The 25,061-nt window shown below is 56.8% G+C and overlaps 9 protein-coding genes across 9 annotated transcripts; 4 read left to right on the forward strand and 5 right to left on the reverse strand.

Annotated features, from left to right (window-relative positions):
- Positions 1–301: 301 nt before the first annotated feature.
- INS49_006012 (uncharacterized protein) lies at positions 302–1,738 on the reverse strand (the record flags this gene model as incomplete). The annotated part of the gene is made up of 3 exons (XM_043166787.1): positions 302–418; positions 476–1,579; positions 1,640–1,738. 3 exons carry the CDS (start codon positions 1,736–1,738, stop codon positions 302–304), a joined length of 1,320 nt encoding a protein of 439 aa, XP_043027931.1.
- A 1,485-nt stretch (positions 1,739–3,223) lies between these two features.
- Positions 3,224–4,205, forward strand: INS49_006013 (uncharacterized protein; the record flags this gene model as incomplete). Its single annotated transcript, XM_043166788.1, has 2 exons — positions 3,224–3,958; positions 4,083–4,205. The coding sequence occupies 2 exons, from the start codon at positions 3,224–3,226 to the stop codon at positions 4,203–4,205; spliced, it is 858 nt and encodes a 285-aa protein (XP_043027932.1).
- Positions 4,206–4,990: 785 nt separating this feature from the next.
- INS49_006014 (uncharacterized protein) lies at positions 4,991–6,829 on the reverse strand (the record flags this gene model as incomplete). Its single annotated transcript, XM_043166789.1, has 1 exon — positions 4,991–6,829. One exon carries the CDS (start codon positions 6,827–6,829, stop codon positions 4,991–4,993), a length of 1,839 nt encoding a protein of 612 aa, XP_043027933.1.
- A 533-nt stretch (positions 6,830–7,362) lies between these two features.
- On the reverse strand, positions 7,363–11,061 carry INS49_006015 (uncharacterized protein; the record flags this gene model as incomplete). The annotated part of the gene is made up of 2 exons (XM_043166790.1): positions 7,363–7,998; positions 8,059–11,061. The coding sequence occupies 2 exons, from the start codon at positions 11,059–11,061 to the stop codon at positions 7,363–7,365; spliced, it is 3,639 nt and encodes a 1,212-aa protein (XP_043027934.1).
- A 1,331-nt stretch (positions 11,062–12,392) lies between these two features.
- Positions 12,393–14,396, forward strand: INS49_006016 (uncharacterized protein; the record flags this gene model as incomplete). The annotated part of the gene is made up of 1 exon (XM_043166791.1): positions 12,393–14,396. The coding sequence occupies one exon, from the start codon at positions 12,393–12,395 to the stop codon at positions 14,394–14,396; it is 2,004 nt and encodes a 667-aa protein (XP_043027935.1).
- Positions 14,397–15,073: 677 nt separating this feature from the next.
- INS49_006017 (uncharacterized protein) lies at positions 15,074–15,976 on the reverse strand (the record flags this gene model as incomplete). Its single annotated transcript, XM_043166792.1, has 1 exon — positions 15,074–15,976. One exon carries the CDS (start codon positions 15,974–15,976, stop codon positions 15,074–15,076), a length of 903 nt encoding a protein of 300 aa, XP_043027936.1.
- Positions 15,977–19,243: 3,267 nt separating this feature from the next.
- On the forward strand, positions 19,244–19,654 carry INS49_006018 (uncharacterized protein; the record flags this gene model as incomplete). Its single annotated transcript, XM_043166793.1, has 2 exons — positions 19,244–19,342; positions 19,421–19,654. The coding sequence occupies 2 exons, from the start codon at positions 19,244–19,246 to the stop codon at positions 19,652–19,654; spliced, it is 333 nt and encodes a 110-aa protein (XP_043027937.1).
- Positions 19,655–20,637: 983 nt separating this feature from the next.
- Positions 20,638–22,108, forward strand: INS49_006019 (uncharacterized protein; the record flags this gene model as incomplete). Its single annotated transcript, XM_043166794.1, has 3 exons — positions 20,638–20,721; positions 20,839–21,770; positions 21,841–22,108. 3 exons carry the CDS (start codon positions 20,638–20,640, stop codon positions 22,106–22,108), a joined length of 1,284 nt encoding a protein of 427 aa, XP_043027938.1.
- Positions 22,109–22,819: 711 nt separating this feature from the next.
- INS49_006020 (uncharacterized protein) lies at positions 22,820–24,247 on the reverse strand (the record flags this gene model as incomplete). The annotated part of the gene is made up of 1 exon (XM_043166795.1): positions 22,820–24,247. One exon carries the CDS (start codon positions 24,245–24,247, stop codon positions 22,820–22,822), a length of 1,428 nt encoding a protein of 475 aa, XP_043027939.1.
- Positions 24,248–25,061: the final 814 nt, after the last annotated feature.

A 25,061-nucleotide genomic window follows, 5' to 3' on the forward strand; every position in this document is an offset into this window, starting at 1 on the left:
ACGGACGATGAAAATTTGTGAGCCCGCCTGTGTATATATGCTGTGGCCCCGTCGTGTTCGAGCTCACGATATTGCAGCGACTGGGCAGAATTGACAAGAAACGCTTAAATGCCAAAAAGAAGACTCCTGAACCCCTACACAATGTCCTATGCCTTTGCCCACACCATATCCTTGTGTGAGTACCTTGACGCCATACAAATGTAAACAAGCATGTCACTACGCACGGCGACGAGACACATCAAAGCCCGGGCACTTTGTGTGCGCCACCAATGCGTTCAGTCACCATCAATGCACTTTTGGATCATTTACTCTTCTCCCGGTCGGTGGCCCGTTCTCCCTTGACGCAGTGCTTCAGGATCCAAGGGTGGGTGTGGACGTCCTCGAGGGGCAGTCTCTTCTCCGGGTCCAGTACCAGCAACTGTAACTGACGGTTAGCTATATGCTTGAGAGATTCTGTGCACGTGTGAGTCCGTACCTTTTTGATAAGGTCCCTAGCCTCAGGGCTCACAAAGGACGGGATTGTCATGTCCGCTCGGGCAATACGTCGCTGGGTCATCACAGGGGTATCCTCAAATGGGGCCTCGCCGACCAGGAACTCGTACGTCAGAACACCCAGACTCCACAGGTCAACCTTCTCGTCGTACCAGTTGTCCTTGCTACCAGACTTGATCATCTCTGGCGGGAGATAATCCAGCGTACCGCAGAGGGTAGCCCGCCTGTGGGTGGGGGCGTGGACGCTCCAGCCGAAATCCGAGATCTTGATCTCATCGTGGATGCCAACAAGGATATTCTCAGGCTTGATGTCCCTGTGGATGACATGCTTGCGGTGCAGGTACCGCAGCGCCGAGGCCATCTGGGCGACGTACTGGGCGGCCTTCCACTCGGGGAAGCGGTTGGCCTTGCGCAGCAGCTTGTACAGCTCGCCCTGGCTGGCGTACTCGAGGATGAGGAAGATGCGCTTGGGGTCGTGGAAGTGCCCGTACAGCCGCAGGATGTTGGGGTGCCGCAGGTTGCTCTGGATCTCGATCTCGCGGCGCACCTGCTTCTCGACGCCCGACCCCTGCTGCAGCTCCGACTTGTACATGACCTTGAGCGCGCAGATGAAGCCGCTGCTGCGCTCCTTGACCAGGTACACCCGCCCGAACTTGCCCTTGCCCAGCGGCTTGCCGATCTCGAACATGCCGAGGTGGAAGATCCGGGGCTCGTCCAGCAGGGTCAGCTGTTGCGACTGCTGCTCGGACTCGGCCTCCTCTGATCTGCGAGAGACAGTCGTGCTGGCGTTGCTGGACTTGTCCTTCTTTGTGGGCGAGGGGGGGTTGCTGCTGGCCACCTGGGCTTTCCGCTGTACTGTCTGAGAAGGCAGAGTGACGGTAGTGGACTGGGCATTTTTCTTGGTGGGTGATGGGGGTAATGTCGAGGCGGCAGAAGAAGAGGCAGCTGCTTGGCCTTTCCGTTGTGCGGCTTGGGAAGGCAGAGTCACGGTTGTGACCGTGTTGGTGTTTTGAGACTGAAGAGCGACCTTGAACAGGCCTGGTCGGCTGATGGACTGGGAGAGCTGTGCGGAAGAAGAGGCGACAGTCTAAGCAATCATAGATTCATCAAAATGGGAATCTCACAGGCAATGAGAATTGATGCTCACCTTGGACTTTTGGTATATGCGACCAGCCTCACCAGGATCATTCTCATCTGTAATGGACATACGCTGGAGGCCAGTCTCCAGCGCTCGGGTGGCTGCCATCTTGTGGGGGAGGATGCCGTCGACGCTGCACTTCGCTGACGGTCTGGGGCTGTAGGGAGAGATTGAGAACGAGGTTGGTCTCAATTGTGCGTGATTGTATTACCTAGGTGGAAGGCGGATTGGAGGTGGTGGTATATTGCAGAGACGGAATGAGAGGATCTGACTGCCTGGGACTGGTTTGTAGAAGCGGGCAGCAGGTGGATTTCTTGGTGGCTGGACCTGGAAGCTCGTATTGATATTTGGACCAGTTGCCGAGCAACAGGGTGCGTGGTGGGGCACTTCCCTGGTTGCGGAGGCTACGGCCGGCATCCTTGTCAGTTGCGGCTCCCAACCTTCTTTTTTGACTTCATGGCAAAGTGACTGCATCTCTTACATGGTACTGTAAAATAAATTGGATTGCCGGCATTTTCGTGTCTGCGGACTCCAAGAAACAATTGTTCTGCGTTGAACAGTCTTCAGCAGCCCATGTTGGATGCAAGCCAGGCCGGAAATCAGTAACCAGGGAACCATGACCATTGCGAACCATCATTTGAGTACCTTGGTGAGAGTCAAACTAGAGGCCATACTTCATCAACGCATGTCGCCCAGGCATGCCCTTGAATAGGAAGACCCTGGCATGCACACCGTTCATGCCCGCCTCAAGCGTCCCGCCCACCTGTAATAGGCTCAGGATAAATGATCCAATTGGGCAGGGCTTGACTCGTTCATAGGAGCAATGCCTTGGCCATTTAGAGAAAGCGAATCAGTTGAATGCGAGCTGGGCATGTCCTGGATGCTTCAATATGTGGTTTAGTATTTGAGATTCGTAGAGTCGGTATCCGAGAGCTGAATATGTGATTGTGTTATCAAGGGGATGAGTGGCAACTGGTCGGACCCGAAATGGCTTTGATTTTCATCGCCGCAGCAGCGAATCCTTGATAGTCTATCCCGTCAATCCACCGGCTGGGTTCTCGTTTCTTCTCTTTTCTTCGTTTTCTCCTGGACTTTCCGATCCCATACGATCGCTGGACACATTTGGGAAGAAATGGACTGGTGGTTAATATCCGTGCAACAAATGGTCGATTCGAGTGTCAGGTCGTTGCACGCGGTTGTGACTGCTGCAATAAAGGCTGCCAAGCTACAACGAGCCAACTGATCTGACAAGCTAGCATGTTATAAGACCCGTATTTCACTGAATGCTCAGAAACGAAATACAGAAGGAGAAAAGAAACCACTCGTCTATATTGACTACGAGACATGGCTTCAATACATGCAGTGGTCAGGGCCAATGGACCGTAGCTTATATGCCAAGCGTACGTATAATACCCCACGCCCAACATCGATATAGGACGTGGCTCGGAGCTCTCACACCCCAAGTTTGGAACGTCAGTACAGTTTCACACCCTCCGCAACATCTTTCACTCTCGTCAAGTAACATACAATCGGGTTTCGTTCAGGCTTCAGGACATAAACAGCAGCAAACAAGCCATTGGAAAATCACTCACCATGAACCACATCAGCTCGCCCAACGAGCCCTTCCCCGCGCCGAACATGCTGGCGCAGGCGACGACGACGCACAAGCAGGGCAACTTTGAGATCTCGTCGCGCAAGCTGCCCATCTCCAAGTCGGGCCCCATCGACGACATGTCGCGGCGGCTGGGCATCCCCGTGCCCGAGATGATCTTCGGCGACAACCTGGTGGCGGTGCGGCACGCCCCCTCGGGCTGGGCCATCGAGTTCGCCGCCGAGCCCGCCCTCGACGCCGTCGACAAGACCGGCGCCAACATGCTGCAGGTCGCCTACGCCGGCGAGTGGTCCTCGTCGCGCGAGAAGTCCTCGGCCCACGACATCCGCGAGGTCGTCAAGCCCTACGACTGGAGCTACAGCACCACCTACCGCGGCTCCGAGACCCCGAGCCTGCGCGGGCCGGACCCCGGGCGCAGGCTGCTGCCCTCCCCGGCAGAGCAGATCCCGCTGGAGCTCCTCAAGAGGCGCGACCCCATCCTCTTCTTCGACGAGGTCGTGCTCTTCGAGTCCGAGCTCGACGACAACGGCGTCTCCGTCTTCAGCTGCAAGCTGCGCGTCATGGAGCAGCGCATGCTGCTGCTGTGCAGGCTGTACATGCGCCTCGACGGCGTCGTCGTCCGCATCCGTGACACCCGCGTCTACGTCGACTTCGGGGCCGACGAGGTCATCCGCGAGTACACGGCCAAGGAGGACAACCACGAGAACGTGACCAGGGTAAGTTGAGGTCCCACCCCCCTCCCCCTTTCCTGCAGGAACCAAACCTCACTCCTGCACGCCCTCTGAATTTCTGTGCCCGGGATGTCTGTGGCTGATATTTCTGACGCTGCTGCTGCTGTAGGCCTTGCGCATGTCTGGGCTGCACCCTGACGCCGTCACCGCTGCATTCCGGGATGCGAACCAGGTGGCACATCTATTGCCTGTCGTCGAGCAGCAGATAGACAGCGTTTCGCTCTCGGTATGATCCGTTGATCTCTGCGCGCGGGCTTGAACCTCGGCGGGAGGAATGAGATCTCAGCAGATGCTGTGGATGGCCGTAACACTTGACTAATATGATCACGCAACCACACGGACTGCTCACCATCGAAGATGGCACAGGGGCAAGCATGCCGGCCCCCGGGTGGAACAAAGTGTAGCTCACCCCAGTCGGCCAGCAAGCGGGCGGAAATGGCTTGACACTGGAGAAGACCAAACATGCGTCTGCAGACAGCTCGTGAGGTGACATTCCAACAGTCTTGAGTGGGTTGAAGGTTGACGACAGCTGCTGCTAGTGCGCGGCTCCTCAGCACACTCTGGGCCCCGGTGGTTGAGACAGACCAAAAGGGGCCGCATCGGCCACACCGGAACAGCACAGCTGTGGTCACCTCATCCTCCAAGTCGAACGACGCTGTGATCAGACGCGAGAGCACGAGCTGCCTGGAATCTGCTTGCGATCACTAATGATAGGAAGACTTTTATGGTCTCTACTTCTCAGGCTGGTGTCAGAACTGGGAACAACCGTTACAGTCAACTCCACGAATGCAAGAAGTCACAATCAAGTCTGTCATGGTAGGCAACCGTGGGTTCCCGTTCAAGCTAGAAAGGCTATCTAGCAAAAAAAGCCAAGTTCCATCGTGACCGCGCCTCCGCTGTCCATCCAAATTACCGCAAACCAGTCCACCCCGACACAGAACAAGCAAAAGGGGTATCCCAAACCTCGCATGTGCATGATACGAAAAGTGAAGAAAGCCCGGGCGCCCAAGCCTCAAACTAGCGCCCCTCCGGCAGCGGCGACGAGGACTCGACAACCTCCTCGTAGTCCAGCTCCCACTTGTCCACCTCCTTGAACTTCTTGGACGCGGCCCGCAGCTCCTCGCCCAGCTTCCCGGGTGCTGACTCCGTCCTGTCCGCGTCGAAGATGGTGTCATCGAGGGGCGTGGATGCGTCCTCGTCGGCCTCGATGGCGTCTCCATCGACAGTGTTCTCTTTGTCAAACCTCCGTGATCCGTACGTCCGTCTCGTTGAACGTTTTGCCGGTGCGGCCGTGGTTTTTGCTTGGTTCGTCTGGTTCGCTTTGGATGACGGGCCAGTCATTGGCCGGGCTGTCCTCTTTCTCGAGGCCCGGGGCTGGTTCACGACATCATACACATCTCGGTCCGACCCAGTCTCCTCGTTGTCTGACCCTTCGCCGTCCCGGCGAGCCTTGCGCCGCCGGCGTGGGAGAAGCGCGGCGAGATCAGCGGTGGACAGCTTTGGTGACTCCTTGCGTGCGGCAGTCTTGCCTTTGCCCTTGGGCACCGAGGTTGTTGCCTTGAGATTCGGCGAGTGTGTCAGGGAAGGCGGTTCTGACATGTCCGACATGTCGTCGTCCAGAGCTGGCGTCTTCGTGCCACGGTGTGCCGCACGACCACGGTGTCTCTTCCCCAGCGTGTTCAGCGCGGGCCATACCATCGGACTGCCAGCCTCGGACGAGCTCCTACTGGCTGGTGGGGCGAGGACACTGTCGTCATCTAGCTCCGGGGTGTGCGAGAGGATGCTGGGTGGCGAGGACCGGTCGTCCATCTCGATGGATTGGTGCAACGGCTCCTCGTCTGATTCGACCGCACGTCGCTTGGCGACCTCATCCTCGTGGCTTTCCGTCGACTTCCTCTTCCGCGAGCGCGTTCCACCCTCCACCGACTCAACCACGTCCTTCGCAGCACTAGTCCTGCCCCGCGACGGCCGCACGGGTGTCCCTTCTGCCTCGGGCAGGAAAGAGTCCTCCTCACCCTGAGAGTCGACCGCGTTCTCGCTAGCCTCGGACGCAGCCCTGGACCGCTGCACAGACATCGAGGCCTTCTGCGCAGACGACAGCAAGATACTTGGCTGCCGCGCGCGCCTCTTGAAGTTGCCCAGGTTGAAGGTCGAACTCAGGCCCGGCGTCGTCGGCCCCCGGCTGCTGGGGCGGATGGGCGCGTCGTCCCTCCCGACAATGCTAGACTGGCGGCGGCGGCGCGGCTGGCGCTTGAACACGTCGACGTTGAACGTCGACGTGTCAGCCGAGCGCGTGCCCGACTGCTGCCCCGTCGTGCCGCTGCTCTCGTCGGCCTTGCCGCCGTCCCCCGTGATGTCGAAGCTGCTGTCGAGGTGGCCAAAGATCTCGCTGTCGTTGATCTCCAGCCCGGACAGGTCGCGGTGCCGCGGGCCCAGGAGCGACGAACCCTCCATCGGCGCCGCGTTGCGGCCGGCCTCGACCACGGGGCTGACGACCATGTCGGAGCTGTCGCGCGGCTCGTTGGTCGTGGACGTCAGGTCCTCGAGCCTGCCCAGTGCGGCGTCGCGCCGGCCCCTCGAGCCCTGCAGGGCGGCTTGATTTATCGCGCTGCTGGCCACACTCGCTCGGCTGCGCGTGCTCCGCGTCGACGCCGTGGCAGATTGCTCTGACGCAGGCGTCGCGGCCTTCTTCTGCGCTTGGCGCTCGACTTCGCGATCGCTGACACCGTAGATGTTATCTGTCGAGTCGGATTGGATCGGCGCCTTGTCTCTCGCAGCGGGTGGTGCGGGCGCGGCATCGGACGAGGAGTCTGCCTTCCGCGACGCGGCGGCTCGAGACCGCGTTGGTCGGGGCATTGCGGTTCTTGGTTGTTGGTGTGTGTGTGTGTATGGTTACAAATGATGCTCGGTAGGTGTAGTAAATGAACACAATTCAGATGGTCAGATTGCGTCACTGAAGCCGAGAGTTCGTGCGCCGTGTTAACACATGTAAGGATCTCTCAATGGGAGGGAAGGGGCCAGCTCTGTGTTGGCGGTGGTGGAGGAAAAACAAGGGCGGCAAGCCGGACGCGCACCGCGTCGTGGTCCGTGCACCCCGGCACCTTTCAGACGGCGTCCACCTCCCCATCAGGTAGGTACCTAGCACTCAATTATACCGTTCAAGTCACCGGTGATGATTGGACTTGCCTAATTCAGGGTATTCACATACAGAAGATGCCACCGCCTCAAAGGGATCACCGAATTGTCGACATCTTGCCCTACTGGGCTTCGCCATTAAGAAATAGACTACAGTATAGCTAGCTGCCCTATAAGCAACAGGTATATACGCTGCTCTCAGGATCGATCAATTGCGAACGTCTGTATATACAAACAAAACTCTCTAGAGGCGTTCACAGGACGTATCCTCCTGTGTTAACACAATCCCACTCCCTCACACCGACCCCCTCCTCCAGCTCAACGCACCACCACAGTACGTCCTTGGCCTTGTCCAGCTGCCCGCTCTCCTCGTACGCCCTTGCGAGCGCAAACCACGCCTCTGAGTAGTTCCACCCGGTTCCTAGTTTCGTGAGGTTCGACAGCAGCCCGTAAGCTCTGTCACGGGAAGCGAGTCGGTCTACTTGCGGTATCGAAGCCGCCTTGTACGGCGGCTCAAGGTGGCTTTCGTGATGGAGCGAGGTCGGGCTCTTGGGCAGGCTGGGTTGCTTCGATGGCTCTTGCTTCTGTGGCCTGAAGGCGCCGAGACCCAGGGGCCCTGTGGGAAGAGGCTTGGGCGAGTCTGCTTGCTTTCGCTCTGGGAACACGACCTCTTCTGTGCTTTGATCCGTGCCAGGCATTGCGTCAGATCCGCCGACGAGATCAAGACGCGGGAAGGCCGGAGGTGGCACTGTCTTCTCGCAGTAGAGATCAAGCAAAATATTGGATAGTCCCACAATGGCGCCAGGGTGGTCAGGGAAATGCGTGAGAGCAGCTTCAAAGTCCTTGCGCGCGGCGTCTACGTCTCCCTTTTCGATCTGGAGACGGGCATTCTGCGTCGAGTTAGCATGTCATGTCTACTTTGAAGCACCATTAGGTCAGGGTCAACCCACCTCATTCCACACATCGGCCCACAGCTCCTCGATGGACTTTTGGCCGGCCCAACCGGGTTTTCTGAGTGATGAAGAGCCCGGTGACTTCTTGCCACTGTCTGACGAGGCCTTACCCATATCCGACTCCATCGCTTGGACAAGCTTCTGTGCTTCGTTGACAGCGCCCTTGGCATCATCATACATCTCAGCCCTGCGATAGAAGCCGGCGATCATGAGCCAAACCTTCAGCAGGATAGCACTTCTCCTCGCCTTCACCTGGTCTTTGTCAAACTGTATCACCGGCAATACCGCGCCAACAGGCTCTATGCCCTCCAGTGCGATCCCAGACATATCTGGAGCGGGCGGCCGGGCCGACCAGTCGGACATTTGCGAGTTTGCTCGGCTAGCAGACGACGGCCGCGACAGTGGGTTGCGCTTGTTGGCGAAGGTGAAGAAATCGGACGCCTGCAGGCCCTCAGGGCCGGGCATGGGCGTGTAAAATGTTTCCCCGTCAACGACTGTCGCGACATGCGGAGTCGGCCCCGTGCTCGCTGCGCGCCGTCTGGCCCCTTGGCTCTCTCGTTTACGCAGCGAGTTCCTTGTAGCAGACTCGCTCCGCTTCTCGTTGCTAGTCGATTTCCTGCGCGCCCGGGGACTGCCGTTTTCTTGCGTAACCTGAATCGTGGGTGCTCGGCTGATAGTTTGTATGGTCTGTTGTGTTTGTGGGCGTTGCTGAGTCGATTCCGTGTTCTCATCGGGTGCTCGTACTGTGCCGTTACTGTCTCGTCTGTCCGCGCGACTATTCCGATTACCAAAAATGCCACTCCTAATGCTCCGGAAAGTGCCCGAGGTCCTTGGTAGGACTGCCGGCTTTGGCGGTTCAAGACTTTGCTTCGACTGCACGCTGCCGAACAAGCGCGAAAACAAAGTCAACAGTTCCAGGCTGGCATTGACAGCAACTCTCGGCCCCTCAACGACCTCGACAATTGCCAGTTGGGTCATTTTGATTTCCAGAATATTCTCCTTTTCAAAATCATCCATCTCATCAACCAGGCCTTGGCTCGCATCAGGGTCCTTGTCAGCCTCATTTAGGTGGTCGCTCTTGAACTGAGCCTGGCGCCCGAAGAGCACAACAGGGTCTCTGAACTGTTCGAAGGCGCACTCGCAGGTCCTAGCTGCCAGCACATATTCCTGTCTGGCACTAAGCAACAGCGACAGGAGATGCCAGAGTGGGATGAGCGATCTTTCACGCCAGAATGGGCCGTTATGCAGAACCAGCATCTCGTCGCCCGGTGCTCTCGTTAGAAGAGCTGTCTTCACAAGCTCAATGGCGGTAGTGAGCTCCCTCTGCTCGGCAAGAAGCAGTCCAAGCGCAAACACACCCCGGACATCCGCAGAGGTGGCGAAGTCTGCTGACAGGGAGGTACGCAATGATCTTATGGCCTTCTTTTGTACATCTGTTCGAGATGACGGGTCGAAGGTTGTGCGAGCCCATTGCGCCTGGGCCAACCCGATAGACTGCCATGCCAGAGCCAGGATCTTGGCTGGCACGCGATCTCCAGTGGCCGAAGACCTACCTCCATCTTCTCTGACGGAAGCCATAGCACCACTCGGCACGGGCGACTCGATCTTTCCAAGCCAGTGCTCAAGTTCCAAGGCCAGATCTTTCGCCCTATCAGCTGCCTCCCTCTCACCAAAACGGCTCAGCACCGAGATGCACAAACATATTGTCTCGAGTACAGTCGCATCGTCATCGAGGGTCTTTTCTTCGTGCCCTGTTTTCTCAACCCGAGCCTTGCCTTTCTGGACAATGTCGAGGTACGAGTCAAATGCCTTCAGAGCCAGGTCGAACTCTGCCACGGAAAGATGAACCAGGAACAGGTTCCTTAGTATCGCAGTCGAATGAAATGTTTTCGTCGATGCGCGGTACAGCATCTCAAGAGTAGACGCACTTAGACCCGCCTTGCCTCCCTGGCCCAGATCCCTTTCGCTCCATCCACGACCGGTAAGAATGGTCCAGTTCCGCATAAACATCTCTACGAAGAGCTCGACCTCTTCTCTGTCCTCATCAGCCTTCGGGAAGGTTGTTTCGTTGAGCAAGAGGGCCTCGAATGCGGTCTCTGTCCTCTTCAACTCAACCAGCAGCTGGCCCCTTGTCGATGGCTCGCTTTCCGCAGGAAACATGTGTTTCGTAGGGTAGGCAAGGTCTTCCTGTAAGATTGTCGACAAGGCCTCGTAATATTCGAACCATATACGGCGTCGCGGTACCGATCCTTTGAAACCGAAGCCACCAGCCAGGGTTGACCCTTTCGATCCATCCCACCACCTCGCCCAAGACCGGAAGCCTGCCAGCGAATTATCGTCTTCCAGCGAGACGTCTCCCTTGCCACGACATCCGTTAGATAGCATGCAGTATTCCGTCAGGAACAGCTCAGACCAGTACCGAAGCTCTTTCTTGGCCGTCTGGCTGCTCCATGGAAAGGAGCTCGGTGGGATTGCAGCCTCGAAGACAGAGAGGGCGTCGACCTCCTTCCCGTTGCGCGCCAGGCAATTGGCCCGCAGGTAAGCGGACTTCAACATGCAGACCCTCGTCCACTCTGAGATATTGTCCAAGCTCTCCACCTGGTTCTCTTCGAGGCCCTCAGGCAGGCGCACGAATGCTAGGTTGTATTCTCCAACGACCCAGTGCAGCCACCCCACACAGACTTGGGCCTGGAACCTGTCCTCAGCGTATGTGTGCTCCTCGTCGATGAGAGTCAGAACCTTGGGCAGATGCGTTGCCACCTCAATCTCCGTGGCGGAAACATTGCCAGAGTCGGCAGTAGCAGGTCGTGCGGGCTTCTGGGACTTGGTGGACTTGACGATGCCGTGTTCAATTTCGGCGGTCAGGGCGAGGCAGGCGCGGTTTGGCGCATGCTTGCGCACCTTGCGGATTAGCTCTGGGACAGCCTCCCAGTCGCCCTCGCATCGTGCATTGTCGAGCTGGTCTAGGTAGTTTCTCCCCTTGGTGGCATTCGGAGCCATTGTGGCTTAGGCTCGATGATGAGCGTCAAAGAGGCCCAGGGGATGGGATGGTTCTCGATGGGTCGCACGACGTGGGCAGGGAGAATAGCCGGTCGGTAGCTGGGTAGTAATAAGTGATGACGAGCTGCTTCGGGTTTGGCACTGTCATGACATTGGGAAAGGAGCGTGTCGAAGTTGGGGCCGGGACGGTGTGGTGCGGTGGCTGCGCTGTGCGGTGCGGTGCGGTGCGGTGCGGTGCGGTGCGGTGCGTGCGATGCGGCGATGGTGGTCAATTGCTTAGGAGAAGCTGGGGCGCCAGCAGGGGGCCTCCACTTGAGCCACAGAGTGGAATCAGCGTGGAATTGGATCGTCTAAAGATGGAAACCGTGATTGGGGTCGGAATGTGGTGTGAAATGGGAATGCGCTTCATCAGCATTAGCATCGGCACCGGCATCAGCACCCGCAGCGCAACCCTCGACGTTTACGAGGTCGCAGTGCAAGAAACACACGCACTTCGAACGCCGCATTAGACAGTAGATCAGCTCAAAGGGGAACGAGATGACAGCTGCAGGGGAAGCTTCGCAGGGTCCTGCCTGCCGAGGCTCCGCCTGTAAACGGATGCCCCACACTGAATATTGTCTGCAGGACCCCTGTATACAGTACCCAGCACAAGGCGACGGGGATGCCTGTTGCTTTCTCTCTAACCCAAATTGGATTTTTTTCATGAAGCTCGTGAGAAGAGAGCAAAGACCTCAAGCTCAGTCTCGGGTCGCCGTTGCATTGTGTCGTATTCCTTTCACATGCGACTTGAGGAGAATTGTCGGCGTCATTGTCTCAGATACGCAGTGATTCAATTCTGTCCGAGACGCCAAAAGTCTTGAACAGCCTCGGGCAGCCGTTAAAGGCTGGATATCAAAAGGTTTCTTTCACACACGATTGAGCCGCAACACCAGGCATTCCCGAAATGAGCATGTCACTTCCTCCAGATCTTCAAGTTCTCTGTCGACGTCTGGCCTCGACAGATCCTGACGATCTGCTGCGCCTCTGTCCATCTCTGATAAAACAAATCCAGCGCTGTCAAGGCGTGCTCTCGCAGCCTTCAGACCAGAAGCCCAAGGAAGGATCCTCCGAATCCTCCGTCCTTGTACACAAGTTGAGGACACAGATCACAACACTATTGAACAACGGCAGAAGCCTACCTGGGCGCTTTTCTGCCGCAATTCTAATCAAAGCCGTTATCGATACTGGTGGTTGGGAATGCCTTCGAACATCGGAGCCGTGGGTTCGAGGATTGCTGTCCATACTCCAGGTACGTGGTGTGAATCTCAACAAGACTATTTATGGGCACTGACATGGCCAAGAAAAATGATCCATACCAGTCAAAGGAAATTGCAGTCATCACTCTCACGAGGATATATACGCTCCTGCATGAGTATCAAGCCTTGGTCAGGGAGATAGCAACTCCCACTCTCCGCGACTTTGTCACTGCGTGTTTGCAGATTCTCAAGTCTCCCGCGTTTTCCAAAGCCGGGCAACCGCCAGTACGACTTGTGGAGACCATAGCCAACGCTCTGTCTGCCATTACTCCTCTTTATCCAACGACTCTGCGCCCTTTTGGCGCCCAGGTCAAGGCGGCTTTCAGGGTGTACTTGGCTCCTACTGCATCAGACAAGCTGGCTGTCCCTCGAGCCCTGCGAACTGCGTCCCGACAACTTCTGGTTGTACAACACTACACCACTCCCAAGAATGGGAACGCAGATGAGTGGATCAAGACCATCGCAGGTTTCCTCAACGGCAGTCACGCCACCGCGGACCAGGTATTTCGTGCTGTCCAGGAGTCGTGGGAGTCGAACAGTGGCTACACCCGAAAGGCAGTCGACTACGATGAGGATCCGCAAGGTGGTAGTGATTCCGCTGATGAGCTTCCTCCATGGACGGGTGTGTCTAGCGGAGCGGAGCGGCTTGCAGGGCTCTTGGAGACCATTGCCGAGTCGCTGAGATGTCCTACCAAAACACCAGTGGCAATCCCCGTCTCCTCGTTCCTCGATTTAACCGCGCGGATTTCCATGGTGCTGCCACCTAAGAAAGGGTCAAGGGGGCATGACGACACGCAGCTCAACTCCGCTATTGGTAGAGAAGAAAAGGATGAGCTATGGAGTGCCCTTCCAGATGTCCACGTTGCCACCATGGACCTCTTGACAGCTCTGATACGGAGACTGGAAGATGGTACCGTTCCCATTGCAGCGGACGTCCTCCTTCAGGCTGTGCGAATCATCGAAGCGAACCAGCACATCCCCCTAGTGCGAGAGCGAGGCTATGTCCTCCTTAGAGAGCTGCTTCTCGTCCACGGACCCACCATGCCCAAGTTCAGCGTCAACTCTCTTGATCGCGTCGTCCAGGGCTGCTCTCGGGACCTGTTATTGGCGTCGGGCCACGCCGCGTCTAAGCCGCCCGGAGGAAACGACGCCCAGAAACAGGGCGGCAACAGCAAGCCATCATCGGCAAAGGCATCCACCAACGCCGATGCCTATCTCAGCACGCAAGACAAGGCAAACAGTGCTGCGTCTGACCTGCCTGCGACTCACATCGAGGCAGCGTCGGCACTGCTCGAGACACTGCTGTCTCATCTTCCCCAGCAGCACCTGAAGCAGACTCTTCGCGCGCTGATCGACCGCACAGCCGTCCTGTCACACAACCGGGACGCCATGATCTCCAGCGTCTTGAGTCCGTACAGGACACACACAGGAAAGGCGCTAGCAAGTGTGTTCCCGTTCCTGGCGAGGGACTTCCCGCGCGACCAGGCTGTGGAGGTGCTGAGGTCCAACCTACGCACTGGATCTGGGCCCCCACTCGTGGATGCCGAGGGTGGAGATGACGAGGCGATACTTGCACAACTCCAGGGTGAGGACGGGGATCAGGAGGACGTGGACGACACGGCGGCAGGTGAGAAGCAAGGCTGGGGAAACGGCTGGACTGCTGGCAAAGCGGAAGATGAGGAGATGGCGGATGCTGCTTCTGCGCCCCCGGCGGGCTTCGACCTGGGAGCGAAGGCAGGCGCTTCAGTCGTCACCACAACTGAGACCACCACGGTGCTATCCGAGACCGCTTCGGGTGCGTCCAAGCAGACTGTCATGCTGTCATCCACACTGAAACGCAAGAGCGAGGAGTTGGAGGAGCCCCCCGCGAAGCGCATCGATACGGGCAAGGCGCCTGAAGTGTTCGGCGGTCCTGCTGAGGTCGCGGCCAAGATGGATGTTGACAAGGGTGGGGATGACGATAGTGACAGCGATAGTGACGGTAGTGTGCATCTGAATGCAGCCCTGGACGAGGATTCAGACGAAGAGGATGAGGAATAGATTAGAAATGAGATCATCCAAAATGCGACAGATCTGTTAGCAAAAGCTCTTGCAAACGAAAGCAATAGGCCATCGAGGTCATCACTCGTAAATTCCACAGTTCCGATTCAAGCATGTCCTCTCCATAGGGTCAGCTGCAGAGTAATGACCTACTCGCTACCCACCAAACGTTCTACCGGGCTTTATTGTTCCAGCAGTCTTCTGCACAACATGATAAAGTGCCCTCCGATGAAGCCTTCCATGAGAGCGTGAGTATCTTGCAATATTCTTCAAGAGCTGATCACCATTGGGAAAAGGGCCAACACCACTGTCGAATACTCCAAGATGCCAGTATCACCGGGACAATGCTATGCCGTCGTAAATGAAATGCGCTTTTAGCATCGAGAATCAGGGTATACAAAGTCTGGTCATCTCTTCGCCAGAACCTAGCCTGACGGGGGTTTAGAACCAATGCGGCATAAAAACTTCGAGCCATCTCGGGTATTCCGCCAACCACAACGTAGCCAAACCAATATCGGCCCTTCTATGTGTCCCCGGCAGACCTGCTTTCTTTCTTCAAGCGGTCCCGGGGTTTCCCAACGCCAAATCGATCCACGTAAATGCACTTAAGCCTCAAACCCCGTGGCCCCCTCTCCCCATACGGACGAGAGGTTGGGCAAAGGGTGAGAATGGACCATCTAGTCCCTCAGCCACGCCCGCCTCTTCTCCTCCTTCCTGGCCTTCCTCTTCTCCTTCCACTGCGCCAGCTCCTTCTTGGTGGGCTGCTTGCCCCTCCTCTCGGCCTTGAGGCTGCGCCCGTCGTGAGAGTTGGCGGCGCGGTCCACGTCGAAGTAGGCGTTCATCTGCCGCTGCGACTTGGCCGCGTCCGAGAAGTGGTCCGGGTTCATGTCCGCCGCCTGGAACCGACCCGTCCGGCTGTTGAACGCCGCCGCCTGCGCGTAGGGGTCTGCGCCCTCCAGTCCCATCTCTCCTCCTGCTGCTGCGGTGTACGGCGCGGCGGCGGTGTCTTCGTCCGCTGCGTCGGCTTGCTTGTAGGCCTGCGCGTAGGGCGCATTGGGGTCCCAGGACCCGTGGATCGCGGGGTTGTAGCCACCTGCTACGGAGGAGGGCTGTGATATTGTTGCTGTCGCGGCGGTGGAAGATGACGGTTGGGCGGAGGCTGTTGCGGTCTGGACTCGTGGGTTGTCCCATTGTGACAGGCCCGTAAATCTATTGTAGAAATACCACGCCTGTCTCGCGGCGTCCCACATCGCATCCCAGCCATCGTCTTCCTGCTGAGGAGGTGCCTCGGTCGGTAGAGGGGGGGCGTCCCCGTCGCTTGCGCCGCTGTGGGCTTGCTCTTGTGTAGAACTTTGGCCTGGGAGCGGTTCGTCGGGTAATGGCGGTGCGTCGCCGTGGTCTGCAGCTGAGTGTGATTCTCGTGGTGATGTGTCGGCCGAGTGAGGTCTGCCGTGGCTCTTGCCTCCGGAGCTATCGCCTTCACTGGCCTCTCCTTCTTCTGAGTGCGCATCAGACCCGGGAGCCACTGCCACCGGGGGCACCTCGTCCTTGGCGCCGACCGTCTCGCTGTCCGACGGCATGGAGGCTAGACTTGCTGCTGGACCTTATAGATGGCAAGATATGGGAGTCGAGGTTTGCTTGGCGGTAGCTGCTGGTTGATGTTAGTATGCATGTCAGGGCCAGCCTGGGTATTTACGTGCTTTGTCGGGTGTAAATGGTTTGATTGTTGCGGGTGAGGAGAAAAGTTGGCGACGTCAAGGCCGAGGCTGCGGTATTCAAATAGTCCAGGTACGGGCGGCAGGGCTGCAGGGCGTGGGTTGCGGTAGCACCTCCCCGTAACAATGACTCGACCCAATCCAACTGAGGCAGTGTGGGGAAAGTGTGGGGGGGACACCTCCAGCCCTGTCAACTGGTGTCTGTGAGCTTTAAGGTCAAGCTTCACATGAACGCCAGGCTAGGATCAGCTCTCTAAACCTTGGAAGTCACTTTGGCTGTCTAGAAGTGATATTTGCCCGTATGTCCCTCTGGATCAACTGTAGAGCGTACGGCATTAGTGGAGAGTGAGTTCCAAGGTGAACACCGTAATTGGCCAAGTTGCTACGAATTCGACAAAGTGATGGGATGTCTGCGGACTGCGTGGTCCTCCTGCATGTAAAAGGCATGAAGGTTCTCTTGAATCTTGCCCATCTTTGACCCAGAAGGAGCAGATATCTTTGCCAGAGCTTTTTCCTGGCTGAATTTGTTCTTCAACTTCATGAGGCTCAGATCTTGGTCGAGTTCCCGGGTCCGATCGATACGCCCTTGTTGTTCCACTGGTTCCTTTCCAGACCTGACAAAGCAATCTGGAAGCAGTGCGACATTTTGTAGGAGAACGATTTGTATGTCGGTCTTGATGCTATTTCTCTAGGTCAAAGGTAAGTGACTGCAACCAGAGCATGACCACAGACCAACTCGCATGGAAACCAGTTTGAGTGAGTACGAGACAGTCGACCGCAAGACTGCACATCAGCTCAGGTTTGACACCAGGACACCTTCTCGCCATTCTCAATTCTTATCTTGCCAGAGTAATTGTGGGACTATGACACATCTCTATACGGTACTTCAGAGATCGTATAAGGGCAATCTTTCTAGATGCGCTCTATACATTCATGGGAATGGTTTGCCGTAGGGAAAGCTACCGAGCGATAGACTTGTCGCTTTTTATATACTAATAGATAACCGCCCACCTCAAAAACATTCGGTTTCTGTTTCTGTTAGTCTGGTTCGTAAAGACTCCCTGCCTCTATAGGTTACCATATCACCGGCTTGGCCACCCCAAAGCACTGACGGATATGATCCGAGCATTTCCTTTGTTTTCAAAGGCTTCAACTGACATTGCCTCAGTAATTGGTACTCCAAATCAAGTCACGATGGCCCACGTGGTCTCCAAAAATGTATGATAAAGCTGAGTCGTCTCGGTCTCTCCAGCGTCATCCACTCATGTCCACGAGCGGTGGCTGTTGCCAATGCGAACAAATTACGCGCGCATCCACATCAAGCTTGTCCAGGTGAGGCCAATTCCTGCCATTCTACATCAAAATTCACGAAAGCCATTCGAAGCTGAGGCGTTTCGTCGCTACAAGTTGCCCCATTAGCTTCGGGCTGGGTCACGGTGCACGGTTTCGCTGGTTAGAATGTGGTCACATTCATTGCGTAGTATCCATGAGCGAGTGACAAGGATTGCAACTTTGGATCCGAGTAACTTGTTGAGTGTCTTACTCAGGTAAATTGTGAGTTGTTCCACATCTCATCTTATGAAGTACTCGTCAGGACGACCGGAGGGCAAAGCACGTGCATCTGTAGCACGTGTGCATGGACGAGCGACTCTCTACTTAGAGCAGTGCACTTGATGAATTATGCGTCTGTTTGGAAGAAATTTAAAACCGCAGCAATAGGTCTGTAGAGTCAATTCAAACATGTCGTGATGAATTGCTTCAACTTAGTGCCTGGTGGATCGAGATGGCAATCAAGTAAATTGAAACAGTTTCGCCATCGATCGATACAACCGTAGAAATCAAGTACTGGGCATGGCTGCTATAGAGGAGACTAAATGGATGAAAACCTGCTACACGAAATATAACATGACTGCTCCACAGCCGTGCTCTGTCGCGTGGTGCTGGGAAGGCTTAGACTTGTGGTGGGGAGGCTGCCGGTTGCATGTTTCCAAGCATCGTCATAGTGATATGCGGCCAGTCTGCTGAAGCGAAATAAGGTTTCCCGCTCGTGATAGAGTTTGAGACAGGACGGACTTCAAATTCAAGTAGGCATCTCTTGGTCCTCCAAGATTTAATTGAGGATTGACGTGGCAAAGTCCAGGCTGACTTAGGGTATGTCCAGAACGATGAGTGCAGGACTGGGGCCGAATCCATAAGATCTGTAAAGGCTGACAGGTAATCAGGGCATTTACCAGTACGTAGCATGGCACCGACATAGCTAATCGTCAGGCTGTCCCACTCGAGGATATCCTGTTCGAGACTGGTTATCCTACTATCCACAGGAGAGTGTATTGTATGCGAGTATCCCTTAGCAGGATATCCCAGAGGAGAGTATCCCGTAGGAGGGAGGAGGTTATTCTATAGGTGGTTGTCTTGCGGGAAGCTATCCCATGGGAGGTTATCATATATGCCAGTTATCCTAACGGAAGTTATCCAACCGGAGGTTATTCTTATGGAGGTTGAAGTGGACTGGGGGCGAGGCTGCCAGGGGGTTTAATGAGTGACAGGGATCGGCAGCAGATGCAGTTCGTCCAGAGCTGTGGGTGCCCCGGCGGCCCCTGTCACTCCCCAATTATGAGGTCAGCGGCCCCACGGTTGGCTCACTGCGCACCTGCCCGTTCTCCGGGCGTCGGGGCCAATGGTCACTCTCGCAATGCATCATCCACCACGACAAGTGACCGTTGTTGTAGTTAGTGCTGAAGCCTCGAAGCCCATCTTACCTTCCTCCTCTCGCCAGCCAGCCTGCGACCATAACTTGTCCTTCCCTACTCTGCTATCAAGTGTCACCTGCCTCTGTCCGGTCTCCCTATCTTGCCCAAAGGACAATCTAGAAGGTAAGCCTAGCCTGCTGGACCTCGGGCCAACCGTGAGCCTCGAGCCTCGACCAGGGCCGCCGCTTCTGCGCCCGCACCTGCACCTTGGAGTGACCGAGTTCCTCTCTATTCCTCTTGTTCTGGCGATCCGGCCTCCGCCCACCCTGAACACTCGATTCCGTGACCTCAGCGAGTAGAGACGAGCACCTGCTCGTGCACCAACACCCAGACTACTTACAACTCCCCTTGACCCATCGCGCCACAGTACAGACACGCCGCCATGGGTCTGCGATACAACACTTACCTCAACGGCAACAAAATCTACGGCTGTCACAACTGCAAGGCACACCTTGCCGATCACGATGACATCCTCAGCCGGGTAAGTGTACACTATACTACGGGGTATAGCCGAGGTTGAGGAGAGACAGATCGACTGACCTGCCTGTTTGCCTACCAGAACTTCCGCGGCCAACACGGTAAAGCCTACCTCTTCAACAACGTCGTCAACGTCGACAACTCCGAACCCAACGAGCGTAATATGACCACGGGCCGGCACGTCGTGCGGGACATCCACTGCCGCGGCTGCAACACTTGCGTCGGGTGGAAGTACGATAAGGCGTACGAGTCCAGCGAGAAGTACAAGGAGGGCAAGTTCATCCTTGAGGCGGAGCTGCTGTGCATCGTCAGCTAGGTGCCCATCAGTCGTCGGCAGGCACGCAGGGTGTTAGAGTACGGTCTACATATGTCACTCGACAAGATGACCGCTGCGATGAGGGAACAGCTTGGCTTGCTGTAGCCGGTGAGGGGGCTCATGTCCATTTGCATAGATACTTAGGATTTTGGCGTTTACAGGACGGAGTGGACAACCAGGCATCAGGGCAGGACGGCGAACAGGTTTGGATTGTATCAGAGCAATGGTATTTTCTTTGACCATAAACGCGGGACTGCGGGCTATGGCTTTGCTTGAGCAGCCGCAGCAATCATCATCATCATTATAATTGCACTGCTAATTGACCTCTGTTCTGCGCTCTGTTTGCCCAACGGACATCAAGAAAGGCGGACGTGCACCCGTCTCTCTTTCACAAGCTTCCAACGGGCGATGAAACCTTGACATGACAGGAGATACAGTTCCTGTGTTCTCAGCTGATCGATATTCGCTCGTCATGGGGCGAGTCAGCCGTCTGCTGTTTAAGTGCAGGCCAGAATGGCACGAGGACAGCACTTGGGCCATCCTACAGGTACTTAGGCACCCGCCCGCTGCCCGCTGCTCCTTATCAGAACGGCCGTTCCGTCCTCGGTACCTTTCCCCATCAAGAAGGACTTACACCGTCCAGCCACCATCTTTAACACAAAGACCGGGCTGCACTGTCGCCTTTACGATATCGGGTCATGAATAGAAATTGATCTTTCATTCTTTTTCCTAATTTAGGGTTTTCAGGAAGGGCTATACTTGTACATCCGCGCTGCTACTGCTACTTTTTCGAGAGCTGCTGGGTTTCAGCCATTTCTCGCTTGCGCCCGATAAGGAACGGACCGCGAAACGTCACAGGACCATCTCGGAAACCACCTCGGCTGACGACGCCAATATTCCTAGAACATACAACAACACAACTTCCATAATCCCACAGCATTGCACTCCAGCCAACGGTGCAGCTTCAAGGCGACAGATCCAAAATGGCCTCCAAGGCCGTGATCCCCTTCCTCGTGGGGATGATGTTGCTCACTGGAGTGTGCAACACCCTCCTCACCAAGTACCAGGTACGTGCATCCCATGCGCATCTCATTCCCCATTAGCAGCATCATCGTCCACGGGCACTGCAACCCGCGCGATCCTCCCGGAGAGCAGAGGGCTGACCTCGGAATCACATCCCACAGGACAACCAGTGCGTCCGGAATTGCGACGATCCCGACCCCAAGAAGCGCGCCCACTTCGAGCAGCCCGTCATCCAGACCGCCCAGATGTTCGTCGGCGAGATGGGCTGCTGGCTCGTCGTCGGGCTCATGGCCCTCTGGAGGCGCTACGTCTCCAAGGACTCGTCCGCCGCCGGCTATGAGGCTGTCCACGCCTCCGAGGCGGACGCCGACGCCGACGCCGCGAGCATCCGCTCCACCGAGCCCCTGAACCCGACCGCCGACGCCAATTCCAACGGGGGCTCGAGAAGCCATTCCAAGCCCGCCGCCAGCGACGCCACGCTCCGCGGCTTCCGCGTGCTGCTTCTCTCGCTGCCGGCCATCTGCGACATCCTCGGCACGACGCTCATGAACGCGGGCCTGCTGCTGGTGGCGGCCTCCATCTACCAGATGACGCGGGGCGCGCTCGTGCTCTTCGTGGGGCTGTTCAGCGTGCTGTTCCTCAAGCGGCGCCTGCACCTGTTCCAGTGGATCTCCCTGGTCGGCGTGGTGCTGGGCGTGGCGGTCGTCGGGCTCGCGGGCGCCATCTGGCCTGACCAGCAGAAGAAGAAGATCCCTGGCGACGATGGTGCGCACGCCGAGGAGGTCGGCGCTGACGCCCTCCTCGCCATCGTGGGTGTTCTGATGATCGCCGGCGCGCAGATCTTCACCGCCACGCAGTTCGTCCTCGAGGAGTACCTTCTTGAGCGGTCCACCATCGACCCCATCCGCGTCGTCGGCTGGGAGGGCATCTTCGGCTTCACAGTCACGCTGCTGGGCATGATCGTCCTTCACCATGCCATCGGCCGCACTGACCAGGGCCGCTACGGGCCCTTCGACATGGTCGAGGGCTGGAGGCAGTGGACCCAGAACCCGCAGGTGTTGCTGTCGAGCTTCCTGATCATGATCAGCATCGGGTAAGACCTGTTTTCCGAGGTGGAAGAATCAAAGAAAGAAGAAAATCTGCTAACTAGACGACAAAAACAGCGGCTTTAACTTCTTCGGCCTCTCCGTCACGCGGACCGTCAGCGCCACCTCCCGCTCGACCATCGACACCTGCAGGACCCTCTTCATCTGGGTCGTCTCGCTCGGCCTCGGCTGGGAGACGTTCAAGTGGCTGCAGGTCGCCGGTTTTGCCCTGCTTGTCTACTTCACTTTCCTGTTCAACGGCATCGTCCAGCCGCCCTTCGAGTTCTTGCGGCCCAAGGAGGAGGTGGAGGAGCTGCTGCCCGAGGAGCCCGTGGAGCATATCTAAGTAGACCTATCGGATATACATAGATAAGTGTGTAGACGGATGAAGAGGGCGGGAGAGGCGAGGCGCAGATGGGGCTATATCCTTCTCGTAGGACTACAGATTGCATAGGGCGGCGGCTGGCGTTATGGGCATTTGGGAGGGCAACAGGTACGAAAGGGTTTCGGCGTTGTGTGATTTTGCTCTGTAGTAACTAGTACTGCAGACCTGATTCATTAAAGTCCCTCATATTCTCCAGACGTCTCATGAACCGATATGATCTAGTGCCTTCGCTTGTTTGACACAGAGTGCGTGGATCCATACATACACATACACACTACAGTTCAGGCTGGTGAACATACACCCGCTGCTTTTACACCTATGTCAGGCCCACCAGGCTCGTTCCTCATAACGAGTCACATCGTGCATACCACATAGGCTCTTGACATTATCGCCAAAGCAAGTAACGCTCGCTGCCGACAAGTGCAGTCGAACAAGCCGGCCAAGGCAACATTGCGCAAAAGCCGGTGAGAATATTATGTGCTGCGTATTTCAGGGTCGGCCACTGCCGTAATATGTACTCTTGGAAGACGATTACAAAATCGTATACAAACACTGTTCGCGTAGCCTCATGCCTTTTTTGCTCGTAACCGCACATGTGTAAGAACGCCACAATCCCCCGTCTCGTGTGTACCGCAAAACTCCAAAAACGGACACGCATCCCTATCTCTCCTCTCAGGAGCCCGCCTTCTCCTTGGCGTCGCCGTTCTCGCTCTCGCTCTTCTTGCTCCACTTGCTCTTCTTACTCTTCTTCTTCTTCTCCTCGAGCGGCTTGTCCTTGATGTTGTTGTAGTGGGTGATCCCGAGCTCCTGGTCCCTCTCCAGCCTGGCCCTGTCGCGGTCGGTCAGGGGCACGCCCTCGATGCTCTTCACGTTCTTGCCCTCGAAGAACATGACAAGGCCGCCTACGGCGGCGACGATGCAGCCCAGCGCCACGAAAAGCCCCGTCGACCAGCTGGGGCGGTCGTAGCGGTTCATGCCCCACATGACGCCGGACAGGACACACTGGAACAGCGTGTTCCATACCATCATCCAGATCATGAAGTCCATCTTCCAGACCTTGGTGGCCGGGGCACGGATGCCAGTGGGCGGCGCCTCGGAAATCTTGCTCGGCGGGACGGGGACCACGGCCTCCTGCACGGCGCCGGCGCGGAGCTGCTCCTCCACATTGGCGGGGCCGACATCGACGGGGATGTCTTGGGTGCCAGGCATGCGGAACCAGCCACGATGGATGCCGGCGAGGCGGCGGAGACCGTCGTGGCGACCCTGCAGGCGAAACTTCATGAGGTAGTAGAGATCGCGGAAGCGCCAGGGGGCGAGCCCGAAACCCGTCAAGCTGAAGAGCGCGGTGAGGACTTGCGAGTCGTACTCGACCCATTTGCGGCGGGGGGAGTTGATGTCGTTGCAGTTCGGGTAGCACATGGCGGGCGAGGCGTTGCAGAGCAGCAGGAAGAGCATGCCGCCCCAGGCGACCACGTTCAGGCCGTACAGCACGACGCAGAAGCCCACGGGCGTGATCGAGTAGCGCAGGAAGGCCACCGTGCCGTGTTTGAAGGCCTCACGCTTGGGGTACGACGGCGGGAAGTGGTAGCCGTTGTCGAAGGGCTCGGTGAGCGGCACCGGCTTGCCCTCGTGGTCGTGGGACTCCTGCTCGCTTTTGGCGGCGATCGTAGCCTCGTCCGACGTGGCTTTAGAGGGGTCCTTCTCGACTGGGCCCGATGTGGCCACCGCCGTGTCTGGCGCTGCTACTGTGTCGTCGTCCTTTGGTGTTGTCTTGACGTACTCGGCGCTCTCGCGGGGAGCTGGGTCGACGGACTGATCAGACATGGTGGTGCGCCGCCGGGGGAGGGATTGGGCGCTGTTGGTATAACTGCTTCTCCTGGGGGATTCTGCACCGGCGACGGCTGATGAGGCAAACTCGCTGGTGGCTGCCATGAAGCCGCCGGGTGGGTTGGACTCCTCAAAGTCCTTGGACAGGCTGCGGACCTTGTATGATATCCTGGAGGCGACGGACGGTCGCCTGGGGCGCTCATGGTCCGCTGGAGAAGGAGACTCGGGTCCTGGGGTGGTGGCAGCCTGGTTTGGCCCGTCGGATTCGGCCATGGTGTTGACCGTAGCCGTGCCCGGTACCCAATTTAAAGTGGTGCTGACTGTCTAGACGGGCATGTATATAGCAGTAGGTTTGTCTATTGAAGGTGAAGTGACTGAGCAAGAGCAAGAGCAAAGGCAAGACGGGACGATGGTCAATTAGTGCTTGCGATGGCAACGTTACTGTTGTCGTGAGAAGGATTATGATGGTTAAGAAGATGTTTGGAGAAGAAATGGGAATTAGGCTCGAGGCTTGGAATGATGAGAAAGGAGAAACAGTGAGGTCGAATGGGATTATTTTGGTACGGTAACAATACAATCAAACAAGCAAGCAAAGCAGACAAGGGTGCATGGGAGGCGGGAGGGAACGAGCTGATGAGTGTGGCGCAAAAGGCAGGGGCGGGTCATACCTTCCAGCTAGCATCCCCCAATGCCTTGGCCGGAGGTGGCAGAGCTGCAGTGGCCACTCAGAAGCGCCCCGGCGCCCAGAGGCCGCGTCTACATGGATGGCAAGCGTCATCAATGTTGGCAGCAACGGCAGCATTGGTCGAGGCCCTGGCCGCCAATTGTGACCACAGCCGTGTGCTGTAACAGCCGTGCTCAACATGCTGCATGGCTAGGATTCTCCGGTCGCGGATGATGTCATGTCATCTGTGTGCTGTGTGAGCTCAAGACAATACATAGTATGGATGCGTGAGAGTGATAGTGAGTGCAGCTCTTGTTAGGCATGTGAAACCGGTAGATAGGCCTACATACCTTAGTCTACCCTATGCCAGCCCTGGAGATCGTTTCAGGGACCTCTGTAGATTTGACAGCACGGTCTAGATTT

Source organism: Diaporthe citri (genome assembly GCF_014595645.1).
Source record: "Diaporthe citri strain NFHF-8-4 chromosome Unknown scaffold_2, whole genome shotgun sequence".
NCBI lineage: Eukaryota > Fungi > Ascomycota > Sordariomycetes > Diaporthales > Diaporthaceae > Diaporthe > Diaporthe citri.